We start from the raw sequence: 14,393 nt of genomic DNA, 5'->3' as shown, positions 1-14,393 counted from the left end.
CGCAGTGGTCCCGCGGGCGCCGGCCTGGGCCACGCGGGAAGGAGACAGGCGCAGTGGTCCCGCGGGCGCCGGCGCTGGGCCCGCAGCCCCAGGAGCCTCGGGAGGGCTGGACGTTTAGTGAGGGAGTTGGAGGTGCTCTCCCGCGGGGCCGCGGGCGCGGGGAGCGGAGCCGGAGGGTGGCAGGACGGGCGCCAGGGTGCGCGCGGGGACCCCGCGCCGACGAGCGGCAGCCCTGGCCCGGGCGGCGGGCGGCGGGCGGGGGCGGCGCGCTCCTGCACGCACACCTGGAGCTCGTCCCAGGAGAGGGGCGGGGAGGAGAGCAGAAGTGAGTGTCTTAAAATAGAGTCAGGCAGCGGGGCGCGGGACACCGACCGCGGGAGGCGGCAGGGCGAGCGGCGGGCGCGAGACGCGCAAGTCGGCGTCCGGGTGGCAGGGCGGGGCGGGGTGGGCGCCGACGCCCCTCCGCGCGCACTCCGCACCCTACCCTGCAGGAAGCGCGCGCTGATTGACAGCTGCCCTGTCCCAAAAAGGCCTGGCGAAGATGCTGGTGTGCGGGTGGGTCTAGTCGCGCGGCAGGCGCGCCCGCTGCCGCTGCCCTCCGCGCCGCCCCGAGCCCGCCGCCTCCCCGCCGGCGCCGGCCCCAGCCCCGCGCCCCGGCCGGCGGGCGCTCGCCGCTCGCCATGCACTGCCACGCCGAGCTGAGGCTGAGCTCGCCCGGCCAGCTCAAAGCAGCCAGGCGGCGCTACAAGACTTTCATGATCGACGAGATCCTCTCCAAGGAGACCTGCGACTACTTCGAGAAGCTCTCCCTGTACTCCGTGTGCCCGTCGCTGGTCGTGCGCCCCAAGCCGCTGCACTCCTGTACGGGTAAGGCGCCCTGCTGGGCAAGCGAGGCGCGCGGCTGTCGCTCCCGTCGGTCGGCCCTCTCTCGCACCCGAGGGCGAGAGGAAGGCGTTAGGGCGTTCTTACCCGCGCCCTGCGAGCGGCGGGCACTGCCAGGGCGCCTGCGGCCCGGCGGGGGCCGCTCGTGCGAGCCCGGTGGCCCTGCTCGGGGGAGAGCGCTTCCTCCTTTCCGCCGCCGCTGCGGTTTTCGGTCAGAAAGTCGGAACACTCGACCTGGCTCGGCGCCTACATCGTTGTTTCAGGAAGTGGTGGTGTGGGTCCCAGCTTGAGCGTGGCGGCCTCGAATCTCACATTGAATTAACTTGCCCAGCTCCCACTGTCTCCACTGGGAATTTTACAGGTAAATCAGTGTCCTGAGGTTCTCAACAAAATCCTGAGTTCACTGCACTTTATTTAAGATGATTTGATCCCCCTTTGGGAAAGTATTTCTGGAGTATGTTGTGTTTGTGGCACAAGCAGAAGAGGTCACTCCCGTTTGTCTTAAGTGACTAAAAACAGTTACTAAAAACATCGCTCAAGTCTGGTACCCTCTCTCCACAAGAGCTGACCGATAGGAAGATAAAGAGAAATTAATAAATATATTGAAAAAGTCATGTTTACATAGGAAATAAATCCAAAGGTATTTAAAATACTTTGCTTTAGAGAAGCTCCAAGTTTCAAAGTGCCTTGGCATTAATAGGATTTAGGTTATGGAAACGTGGGTATAGAAAAAGAAAAAGAAGTTGAGGCAATTTTTATCAAAAAGTTATTGACTATGCTTTCAACTAAAGGTAAAAATTTGGTTTGGAATGTTTTCCAAACAAAAAAAAAAACCTTCGAGGTTGTGTTTGTTGTATGGGCTGCATGAAATAAATTAAATTATACTTACATTTAAAAAAATGAAGTGAAGAGCCAGCAGTGGTTTTAAAAGACATTTTTGGAATATTCAGGCCGAAAGCTGTTAGTGCACAATGCTTGGAATCCTGGATTTTTCCTTGGTTTCATTGATAGGCCCTATAGGACAATCAGTAAATATATAATAAACACATGTGGTGAAGTCCTTTTAAAATCTAATTGTTCCTACAACTATTTGGTTATAAAGTGAACTATATTCAGTTACTCCTTTTTAAAGTTAATTTATCTGTAAGGTAGAATTAGGCCTGATATCCCGTAACAAGGGATATTGTAATACTGAATTTTAAAAGCTGAGAAATACATGAAATAAGAAACAAATGAGAAATTTTAGAAACAAGATAGATAGCCAGGATGTTGATATGTTTACATTTGTGTGTGGACTCTTGAATGAATAGTCTGCATACGTGTTGAATAGGAGAAGTGGTCTGAATTTTGTTTTGAGTACAAATTGTCATTTGCTATAGTAACTCCAATCCCTTTGAGGAAAAAAGAGAGGATCTGTCTGAGTCATGAGCGTTGCACATGGGAAGTTCCTAGGACAAACAGAACAACTTCTCCTAAGCACGTAGGTATAGTCTAGTGCTGGCAGAATTTTCTGTGACTTTGTGCTCTGCATTAACTTGAAGGCAGCTTTTCCTGGCTTATAGGAGTCACAGAATTGGAACATAGAAGAAAACATGCCAGAAAAGGAGTAATAAATAGCCTCAGAAAATAGTCATCCATTCAGTCAAGGCTGAGTAAGTTCTGTGTTTATTGAACTTTGTGTGAGAAATAAATGAGATGAAAATAAAATGATTCATATGTGGTTTTGTGAGTGTTAAAGTGAATTGCAACATATATCATGGACTAAAGTTGTGTTTGGTGTTGTGCTTTTAGAATGATGGTTTGTGGCAGAGGATAGTTGTTGGCAATGGTTTTCTTGCCTTTTTATTCCAGTGCTTTCTTCCTTCAGATTGTTCTTTTGAAAATGTGTCGTGATTTTGCTCTAGTTGAGAATTAAAATATAGAAACTGGGATTTTCTGGTGGAATTAAACCCATAAAAACTGGCTACAATAGTCCATACTTTCAGATCATAAGCCGTCAGTGGGTTTACAATTACAGTTAAAGCCTTACAAGTATTAGATCATGGGAATCCCATTAGTGACTTCTCAGGGGTTTTGCAAATACCATACTTGCAAAGCATTTTTGTTGCTTTTAACAGTTAAGTTCAGGATCAAAAATCTTAGATTGGATGAATATAATATTTTTTATTGATTAAAAAACATAATAAATTACTGACATCTATAATGAAATTATATATTTTTTTCTGGATAGAGCTAAATGCTTAGCAGTTTTGGTGGAGCCAATGCATAAAAAGTTCAAATCAAGTGAAAGGCGTAAATTGGAAGTAAAGTTACTGAACTTTCTCAGCTTTTTGTTTGATTATTTATGGTTTGAGTAACTGTAACAGAAGTGAACTGTGTCAGGTAAAATAATGAAAAGTAAGGTAAAATAATGAAAAGTAAGATAAAAAATGGGCTCAAAAATAAAAAAGTTACTGGCATGTACAATAAGTAGATAAAATTGAATTGGAAAGAAAGCAATAGTGGCTTTTTTTATTTATTTCTTTTTCTCTATTTTCAGTTGGCCAATTAATTTTTTTATTTTTATTTTTAGTAGAGACGAGGTCTTGCTTTTGCTCAGGCTGGTCTCGAACTCCTGAGCTCAAATGATCCACCCGCCTCGGCCTCTCAGAGAGAGCAATAGTGTTTTATTTTTTTTTATTTTTTTTTTTTTTAGCAATAGTGTTTTAAAAACTTCTACATATTGGAGTAGTCCATGTTGTTTATATTTATTAATCCAATGTCTATTTATAATACTAAATTTCCTCAGGCAGAAGAGTATATATTCAAGCAAACTGAGAAATGGAAGTATTTTTTATCAGGCAGATAATTACCTGACAGTAATTTATTATTAGACACTTTAACATTGATGGAATTCTCTCCATCAAAACATTATTATTTATTAACAGCCCCTTTCTTATTAAAAATGCAGTAATTTTAGTCCTAGAAAGCTGTTTCTAAATTTGTTTCCCAGTAGATCTTGTAAATCACCTTAATAGACATTGAGAAAGGATTCTAAATCCAACTATAGGAAAGTTTATCATTAAATTTAAAATAAAATTTAAGAAACTAAGCCCAAAGAAAGCCTCCATTTGAAAAAAATTTTGTTACTAAGGCCATTGGTAAGGGGTGGAGTATTTTTTAGAGTTAATTTAGTATATAACAAGTTGGTTTTATTTTTAAATTTGTTAACAGTAACCTTCATTCAGAGAAATGTATTGCCATTTAGAAATCAGTAACGATCTCTCATAAACATTGGAATGTTGACTGTGAGAAAAGGGCCACAAATGATGTTCACTTTAAGATTTCTTAAGTATCATCTAGCGTTAGGGTGCGTTGTTTTCCTTTTTCTCAGTTGTGAATAATGTTTCTAGGTGAAAAAGTCGCTTGAAGAAAGCTGACTTCTCAGGACCCAGTGGACCGCAGAGGCGGCCACTCGGTCGTGTTTGAAGGCGCTGCCTTTCAGTCAGCTCTTTAGAAACAGGCGCAGTTTCTAAATTTGAGGGGCGTTTGGAAAAAATGATAACTTGCTTCACAAAAACAAGGATGTAGCAATTTACCCTAAGGGATTTCAAATGAGGATACTGATAAGTGAACCTATAGTTCTAATTACTTATAATTTATTATACTTATTTATACTTAGAACTTAGAATTACCCTACATTTAATGCACATGCACACTTGGGAAGAGGCGAGTATAGATAGTTGGACATGTTACAACCTGTGACCAGTACTGGACTTTTATTTATTCCACTAAAACTCACAGTGTGTTTCTTTCCAGTTCTCTGGCAGAATGGTTGGGTCTCTCACCTCTGTCTGGCCTTCGGTGGTCAGCCTACAGAGCTGGCGGGCGAGTTAGAGCTGGAAGGGGTTGTAGAGATCGTGGATCAATCTCCCCAGTAGGAGATCCGTTTTGCAACGTGCCAGGGGCACATCAGTGTTCCACGTAGTTTCAGTCCATTCTCTCCGCCACCAACCCCCTTGTCAGGGTACTTAGAAATCAGGAAGACTTTTCCGCTTGGTTACACACCCGTGATAAACCGCAGTCACACCCAGGGACAATCAACCAACCAATTAAAAGGGGCATTTGGGGAAGGGTGTTTATCCTAGGAGACAGCATTGAGAACATTTTATCCTTCGGTGGGTCCAAGAGAAGCAAGTACTCTGGAGTGGTGTCCTTGAGTGCATTTTTATCACAAAGATTGGTTGTCATCTCAGTGAAAAATTAAATGCGGTGCAGACATGTGTACTGACTTGTTTGGGGTATGGGGGTGGCTACTGCTTCTTGGAGCTGGCACTTGCGATTCCTCAAATCTCAGCTCTGTCTTTGGTCTTTTAGTCAGAGACCCAAATCCGTAGGATCTTGGGAACCTGAGAGTTGGACACTGGAATGTTAATGGAGAAACATAAACCAGGGTCTGGGAAAATGATTATTATCAACAAGCATTTTTGTTTCTGCCAGGGGCACACAGGCTTTTATTAGCAATTACTCATGACTGCTGCTTCTGTTCCCATTCTAAGGGTAAGTGAATCAAGGCATGCATAGGATCTAGGACTCATCCAGGGTCAGAATATAGTTGGAACGGAGCTCTTCAGGGATCCTTAGCTGTTGTATCATTACACCTAAGTTTTTTAACTCGTTTGTTAAGTAGAGATGCCAAGAGGTTTCTTAGGAGTCAGCTTTTCTTTTTTTCTTTTCTTTCTTTCTTTTTTTTTTTTTTTTTTTGAGACAAAGTCTCACTTTGTTGCCCAGGCTAGAGTGAGTGCCATGGCGTCAGCCTAGCTCACAGCAACCTCAAACTCCTGGGCACAAACAATCCTTCTGCCTCAGCCTCCTGAGTAGCTGGGACTACAGGCATGCACCACCATGCCCAGCTAATTTTTTCTATATATATTAGTTGGCCAATTAATTTCTTTCTATTTATAGTAGAGACGGGGTCTTGCTCTTGCTCAGGCTGGTTTCGAACTCCTGACCTCAAGCAATCCACCTGCCTCAACCTCCCAGAGTGCTAGGATTACAGGTGTGAGCCACTGCACCCGGCCAGGAGTTCATTAGCAGCGTCTTCTGTGGCTCTGATTTTTTCTAATAACAAACAAGAAAATGATTGGAAATTTTGTTTATGTGTTGAATTGCCTCTCCAAATGTCTGTAAATTTCAATATCATTTAATTCAGTAATTTAACTCAACAAATATTAATATTGCTTTATGATGGCATTGTCATTGAGTTCATTATTTTTAAACTTATTCTAAATCTTGACTAGCAGTTAGGGTGTTTTTACAAATCCCTCTAAACTGCTTGCAGAACCACTGCCAAGCCTTTCTTTATTGTTCTCTACAGTATATGAAAGGCAGTCTGGAATTGGGATGGGGCACATTTTGACAATTTAATACTTTTGCTTAACCATGTGGAGTTTTCTCTTTGAACTCCACCTAAAGGGTGTTTTCACCAGCAAAGGTGTCAAATTAACTTTGTTAAAAACAACTCAAATGAAACAGTGTATGTATATATTAATATATGTAAACTCTTTTATGAACCTGATTTCCTACAGATATGCTGGTATTCTTGATGGTGTATTTCTGGATCGAAGACTGAATTTGTGATAGGAACATGGACAGTATAAAATTGTTAGTTTTAGCATACCCTAAGAATCAAAGTGAAAAGATAAAGTTTAACGTATCCCACGAATCTATAAAAACAGCAGCAAGGATTGTAAAACATTGTTTAAAATTATAAAGAGAAATTAAAAGGAAAAAAAAAAAGAGAATAGGGAATGAGAAAAAGAGTGGGCTTCTTTCAAATTCTTGAGGCCACTTAGATTCAGCCGTATAGCACAGTATCCCTCTGAATGGCTGTATAGGAAAAATAAAGGTGGCTTCTGAAATTCTTCCATCAGTCCATGGATAGTAAATGGCTAAAGGTGATTCTACTTAGACATATGCTAGGGCCTATTAAGGGGTAAGACTCACAGCCTGCTCTGCCCAGCATTTAGCATTCACAGTGGAGGACTGAGTGAATGTTAAACCAGAAGCATTTTTAGGTGTTACTTGCATTTTGTTTTAAGGTCTGGCAGGGGGAGCAGCAGAAATGAAAAGCTGGGTGGGTCACATGGTCTGAGGCTCTTTCATTTGTACTAAACGTGTGAACTTTTGTGGATGTCGTGGAGCTTAGTGCCACGCTTGCCACGTGTCCTGCCCCAGAGTGAAGTTAATGAATGTAAAGTTGGTGGGTCCCAAGGCTAAACCCCTTGGCCAACTCTTAACTAGAATATGGTTAGGCGGCTGCAAGGACTTGGATGGGATGCAGAGATTTAAGCCTCGTTTTGCATCCATTTTGGGGGAATGTGATACTCTTCAACACTCTAGTCTTGTGTAGCAGGCGATTCTAGTGCGGCGCTAAAGATAGACCACAGCCGGAGTGGCCGCCACCTTCTACCCGAGAACTGGCTCAGGCCTGCGGGCGCTCGCAGGACCTGCAGGAGCCGCTCCACTGCAGGCCACACACTTCTCTTGGAAGCAGCATGACAAAGAGAAAAAGAGAAGGACTGAGGGTATTCTCGCGAAGACTCCACACGTGGAGAGCCCGTCCCCTCGGACCTGCCTGGTGGGTGTCTGGCTCTGTTTTAGCTGCTTGACAGGTTGGAATGGTGGTTTCTTCCTCCACAACAAGGACGACAAAATTAGAATTAGCATTGGGATTTATTAATAATGGAGTTCAGACCATGACTTTGTTGGTGGCATTAACAAAATAAATATTCTCCAGGAAGAGAGGTGTTTTGTTTGTTTGTTTGTTTTTGAACCAGAAAACCTTTGCAAACCCTCGGGATTTAATTTATTTTTATTGCGGTTTAATAACAGAAATAGAAAAGTCTTGTAAAAATAAATGCTCTAAATAAAAACATAGTTAATTTTCCATTACAGTGTCTAATTACTCATCATCATCAGGGATTTTTATATGGCAATTTAACTTCTTGAAAGTGGAAACTTGGCTCATGTTTAAGGAAGAAGGCCGTGCAGCTAGATAGATATCAGACGATGGTCTAATTATATTTGGGCTCAAGTTGAATCTTCCATATGATCGCTCTGAAGAGAAGAGGAGAGAGGGCCTCTCTGTCCATGGTCAGTAAGGAGAGTCTCTGGTTTCTTTAGTGCCAGTTGAAATAGAATACGGAGGGACATAATTCTGAACGGCAAATGATGTTTGAGTACATGTGGAAAGGGCCCACCGGTAACCAGTTGAAGCTGATGTCAGGACTGCTTGACAGGGCCCGAGGGCGGCTGTGTGCTTCCCGACCCCGCTGGCAGGGTTCATAAAGACAAGCGCCACCGTCCTCCAGGCGAAGTCAAAAGGCCAATGAAAAGAAGCCAGTCTGGGAGGATATCAGCACCAAACTAAATGCGATAGCGTCCAAGCAGAGGTGCCTGTGGGACTGCCTCTCCAGTTTACAGCGTGTCCTTGGGAACATGTTCTTCTGGATATTGGGACTAGATAAGTAGTTTCACGGTGGGCATTGAATAGGATTGGCTGCCACTAGGTGATGTCAGTGTACTTTGGCCATTATTTTTTAAAAAACCCAACTTATGTGTTTGATAAATGATATAGTGATTGTTCTTTGGCATTTCTTATTCAAGGATCACTTATAATAACATGTGGGGAAATGGAGCAGTCTCTGGCCTGGCTTTATTTCCGTCTCAGGAGGTAGCTGGTAATGGCAGGTCCCTGATACTGATTAACCTGCCAGCCTCTACTGCCCATCTCTCTCTCTCCCAGAGTCCCTTTCACTGTGTGCCTTAACCATTGCTGAGACTCGGGATAATGGGCAGTTTATAAACGAGGTCACAGTCACATGTGGGTTGATGGAAGTGTAACTTTGATATTTAGTTTAAGCAATATCTCGGGGAGTTGACTGCACATTTCCCTAATGGTAATTTATAAACAGTGGAATACTGATATTATGTCTTCTTATCTTGGTGAAATATCTTGGGCAAGGAGAGTTGCTGAAACTCTCCTTTTTGGGTTCTACAGTATTTGTCTGAATGAGGCCAAAAACTTGGGAGAAATGCTAGAAATACTTTATACCCTGAATCTTATTCATATGCATAACGATAATAGTAATAGACTTCATTTTTGAATGCCTGACATGTAATAGGCACTGGGTTAAGTGCTTTTTGATCAGCTTTAAAACATCCCTAAGAGATAGATTTATAATCTCCACTTTGCCAGTGGGGAATCCCTGGAAGTTAAGTAACTTTCCTAAAGTCAAGGATGTAAAGAGGTCTCTTACAAAACAGTAATAAAAAAGGCAACTGGGAAAATGGGCCCAGGCTATAATGAGGAAGTTCATAGAAATGAAGGTCTAGGTGGCCAGTAAACATCTAAGAATGCTTGCTCGTTTTCACTGGTAGTCAGGAAAACCCAAATTACTGTGGGGTACTATTTAATAGTCATCAGATAGGCAAAAATGAAAGAATCTGACAATATCAGTTGATGATTGCAAGGATGTGGAGAAACAGACATTTTCAAATGCTGATGGTGGGAGTGTTATTTGGTACAATGACTTTGGAGCACAGTTTGGCACCACCTGGTAACGCTGCAGATGCACAAACCCTACAACTTGGCAGTTCCATTTTTGCGTATGTGCCGGGAGAAATCGTTTTATGTGTGGAAAATGACACACGTATAAGAATGTTCATTTCTGTGTGGTTTAGGTTAGTGAAAAATCAAAAACAATCTAACTGCTCTTTCAGAAGGAAAAAGTTTAAAATAATGTGTGCTATATTTATGTAGTCAAATTCTATGCAGTGATTGAAACAATTGAACCAGATATACTTGTAGTAATACAGATAAATTTTAGAAACACAATGCTCAGAGAAAAACAAGTTGTAGATTGATACATGCAGTCTGGAACCATTTATATAAATGACTGAAAACATGCAAACCAATACTACATATTGTTTAGGGAGGTAGGGGCATGGGATTAGGCAGTACTACCACAGGTTTTTATATTCCTATCTAACTATTTATTAAGAAAAAAAAGCCTAATGCAAATATGGTTAAGCATTATAATGTGACAAAACCTGGTTGTGGGTACACAGAGGTTCTTTGTACTTTTCTGTATATTTGAAATTTTTTATAACACAAACATTGAAAAATGATAGTGTATGAAACCACATGTATCCATGAAACTCTTAATCTTATGGAACTATTGATGGCTTCCTTAGTAGCTTTTCTATCCTGAAACAGCAGCCTTTAAATACAGAGCTTGTTGTACATAGACTCACAGTGGGGCGATGAGAACACTTTGTAATTAGACGCATGTACGACTCACTCTACCAGGACCACTGTGGCTGCTGAAATTGGGTTTTGGATCTTACAAAACTTCCCTGGCTGGTTGGGAGTGTTATTTGTCACCAAGATAACTACTGTTTCCTTAGTAATGCTTTTGGCATGTGAGTAAATAGTCTCTGAGCTAGGCACTTGTTCTTGAAGGAATTACTGGTAAAATGTTTGGTTTTCTCCCCAAATATCCATCAGTAATCATGTAAGAGAGAGTTGTTAAGGTTTTCTTTTGCTTTTTCTTAATGTTGTTTAAAGTCATAATAAATTGCTTTGATTGTGTCTTGCTGATATGGCAATATACTACCCTGAGCTTTTGGCCAGTGGTCCATTGGTATTGACAATTTCATTTACAAAAATTGTCTGGAAATGGCTGTACTTGAATACCAAAGAACTGAAAAATGTTAACATGTAGCTTCTTAGCGGGGAATCATAATGTTCACGTTGGCATATTATCTGTCTGAGTTGTCTTTGTATTCTGTGATCATGATTTGATTTAAAACCTTGTTCAATGTGTGGTGTCAGGGATTGTTGGAAGGGATGAATTGTTACCATAGTAATCCCACAGAGAGATGTCTGTTGACAGTAATAAATGGTTGTCCTGGTGTTTGGAAGACTTAACCTAGACCACATTACTCCCTAGTGGCCACTGTAGTGTCAGGTGCTTTATTTAGCCCACCTTAACAGCAGAGACATTTTTCTTTTCTCTGCAAGATAGTGCCAGTATAGAAGTGTTAGACATTTTGGCAGAAATGTGGCCTTTTGGTCTCTGTGTCCCTCCAGAGGGAAAGTACTCCCTTAGTGTGGAGGAAGCAGTTTGTACAGTCAGGAGTTTGCCAAAGCGTTTCCCCTCCAGTGACCACTCCTCTCTGCCTAGAAACACAGGCAGAGAGACAAGGCAGAGCACTGGGACGAGCTGGGCCAGTGGCCCTGCACCTGTGCTGAGCTGTGCAGCACAGCTGGCGGGGATGGATGGCCACATCTGGAGGATTGTAGCCAAATTGGTCATGACTGACGGGATGGTGGCTCTGTCAGATTCATTGCAGACTTTCATGGGTGGCTTATGGAAGGGCCTTGGCAGGGCCTTCTGTGTTTTATCTTACCCAGGTGGCCACACGTGATGCTTCGGGTCATTTGAACGACTGTGTCTTACTCTCTTGGCTGCCTGGATCTCTCCAGGGAAACTTTATTCCTCATGAAGTGGACTAACTAGGCTTGGGCCTGTGAATACAGGAAACATTATCAAGAAATCTATTCCAAAGAGCTGCCATGTGACTATGTAAGTCAGAAAAAAATGAGACCTTCCTCCTGCAACCCATGAAAGTCTGCTTATTGGTAACAGATCTGACAGATCCACTTCTTAATTTTTTAATTTATTTTAATTTTTTATTTCAGCACATTACAGGGGTGCAAATGTTTAGGTTACATATATTGCCTTTGCCCTACCCAAGTCAGAGCTTCAAGCGTGTCCATCCCCCAGACGATGCACGCCTCACCCATTAGGTGTGAATATACCCATCCCTTCCTTCCCCTCCCACCTGCCCGACACCTGATGGGTGTTATTACTATATGTGCATAGACAGATCCACTTTTGAATCCTCTCCCTAGAACTATGTGGGAAAAGACAAGCGAGGATTTAGGGTAGATTTCAAGTACATTTCAGAGAGAAAGGAAGGTATTTTAATACGGTTCCAATCCGAGTCCTTTCCTTTTCATGACTCAAAATTTTACTGAAATAATTGGTAAATCTCCCCAGAGGAGAGTTTTGGGGAGTGCGTTATTAATTTTGTTATCCCTGGATATCGTGGTGTGTTGTTAATGCTCTTGGCATGTTAGACGTCTGTGTGTATTGGAAACATGTTTTCGATCTTCAGTTTAGAAGGCAGCATAAAGGAACATGGAGTGCTAGCTTTTTGTTTTTCTACTGGGAGATTGGACCTTTGGCGGATAGAACAATGAGCTGCCTAAACAGAATGTGTTTCCGTTCTCAGAGAGCTGCAAAATAGAAATAACAACAATGATAAATGGTAACCATGTCCCAGGCACTGCACTGGGTGCTTGTGTATGTAAATGCATTTATAGTGAATGGAGACCCTATATGAAATAGTTACTATTGACATTATCACTGCTTTCAGGCAGGAAAGAGAAACTCAAGGAGGGTAAGAAATGGCAACAAGGTCACATGATTAAAACTCACATCTGTGTCTTTCAGTATAAAGTTCTGTACTTCGTATGATTATATGAAAGTGTGTGAATTAGAACTCAACTCTGTCCTTTTACATAGGGGCTCCACATTACATTGTGTGTGTGTATGTAAAACAAGGTCCAGTTAACGTGTCAGCTCCATAGGAATTTTATTTTGAACCTGTTAACTCTGTTACACGTATTTATAATCATTCACTGTGTGCCAGGCTGTGTTTCATTCTCTGTGATGCTTTGAGTCTCTGAGTGATCCCAGGGGATTCCCAGAGGCGGTGGGTTGTGGAGGCGGGCGGTTGGAGACTGCAGATCAGCTGCGTCCGGCCGGTGACTCTCAGCTCTCTGCAGGGCTGTGGGGTCACTGTCCTGTGCAGCACCGCTCTTCTGGTCGCTGCGCCTCCGTGAGCTGTGATTCTTTGAGTAAAGGCCTCCTAGGGAAGTCACATGTGGAATTCTCATTCATTCATTTGTTATAATGAATTAGAAAATGTTTAACTTCTAAAAGCCAACCAAGTGTGCGAGTTAACACTTGGCATAGTTTTCAGGGAATACTCAATATAAAATTCAATGAAAAAAAAGTCTGGCTATTTGTTTGGCATCACTTAAAAGAATAAGAGGTTAATTTTCCACATTATATCTGGCCAAGCTGCAGTGAGTTCTGGGAATCTCTGTTTTTAAAATGCTTTCTCTGTGATTACAATGAAAAGTCAAGTTTGGGCTTATGCCTGTAATCCTACCACTCTGGGAGGCCGAGACAGGAGGATTGCTTGAGCTCAGGCATTCAAGACCAGCCTAAGCAAGAGCAAGACTCTGTCTCTGCTAAAAACAGAAAAATTAGCCAGGTGTCATGAGCTGTGATGATGCTACTGCACTCTACCCAGAGCAACAGAGTGAGACTGTCTCAAAAACCAAAGTCGAGTTTGGGAACCTCTGGAAGTGTAGATAACAGCTTAAAGATGAGATTGATGTAATTTACACTTTATGACTCAAACATATGAAACTATTTAGTGGAGTGATCCTACCTTATGTGTTCTGAGTCAGATGGTCCTGGATTTGTCTGTATTTTATTGCCTGTGTGACCCTAGGCAAGTCACTTAACCTCTCTGATACTCAATTTCCTCATCTATAAAATGAAGACAATAATAACTGCATAATAGGTTTAGTTGTGTAAGTTAAATGAGATAATGTATATAGAAAGCTCTTAACATATTTCCTGGCAACAAAGTGCCATCAATAATTGATAGCATCAATTAAAAATAATTATCTTATAATAATAACCTCATCTTGGTTGACTGAGGCACAGCCCTTTAGGGAAAGATTATCATTATTGATGAATTAAACTCAAGAAAAATTAAACATCTTTAAAAAAATCACTTTGCTCCAGGGCATTCTCCCAGTTATGTGGCACACTTGCTGCTGGCTGGTCTGTGAGTTGTTTGAGTTTGAGTATTGATGAATAGGTATGTTTCATTCCTCCCACCTTTCTGTGTTATAATATGAATTCAGAATTTTGTAAATTCACAAATGAGTGGTGCAAACAGGTCAACACTGCAACATCACAAGATGTGCTTTGTTACTTTATTTTTTACAAGAGCTGCTCAGGATTAATTGCCTTAGGCAGTGTCTCATCGTGCAGCTGTAAGATTCTCAAGAACTGTCCCAGGAAAGTGGCAGAATTTTCCAACAAATTTGATTTTTTTTCTTCTTTGAAGAGTGGTTAGGGATAGTCTTTTATTTTAGAAGAGAATAAGAATTCTCTTATTTTTATTCTCTTCTAAATTCTCCTATTAAGAATCTTAAGTACTTTTATTTCAGATCACTGCAAAAGAAAAATAACCTCATTGAGACTTTCTTTTTTAATTAGTGGTGTGGGAAAAGGTGGCCGTCTGAGAGCCGGCCACTGTCCCGGCACTGGGTCTGTGTCAGTGTGAGCTGCAGAAGCCCCTGTGTCACGGCCTGG

The 14,393-nt window shown here is 42.1% G+C and overlaps 1 protein-coding gene across 1 annotated transcript in view; it reads left to right on the top strand.

Annotated features, from left to right (window-relative positions):
- Nucleotides 1–367: 367 nt before the first annotated feature.
- The window catches only part of BARX2 (BARX homeobox 2), a 64,103-nt gene continuing 50,077 nt past the window's right edge, over nt 368–14,393 (top strand). The window contains exon 1 of the mRNA XM_012751534.3: nt 368–867. Within this exon, the coding sequence (XP_012606988.2) occupies nt 681–867 (187 nt within the window). The 5' untranslated portion in view covers nt 368–680. The remainder of the gene's footprint in view (nt 868–14,393) is intronic.

The sequence above is a fragment of the Microcebus murinus genome, chromosome 4, assembly GCF_040939455.1.
Source record: "Microcebus murinus isolate Inina chromosome 4, M.murinus_Inina_mat1.0, whole genome shotgun sequence".
Lineage (NCBI taxonomy): Eukaryota > Metazoa > Chordata > Mammalia > Primates > Cheirogaleidae > Microcebus > Microcebus murinus.
Note: the sequence above shows the minus strand (reverse complement) of the source record. Positions and strands in the feature narration are given on the sequence as shown.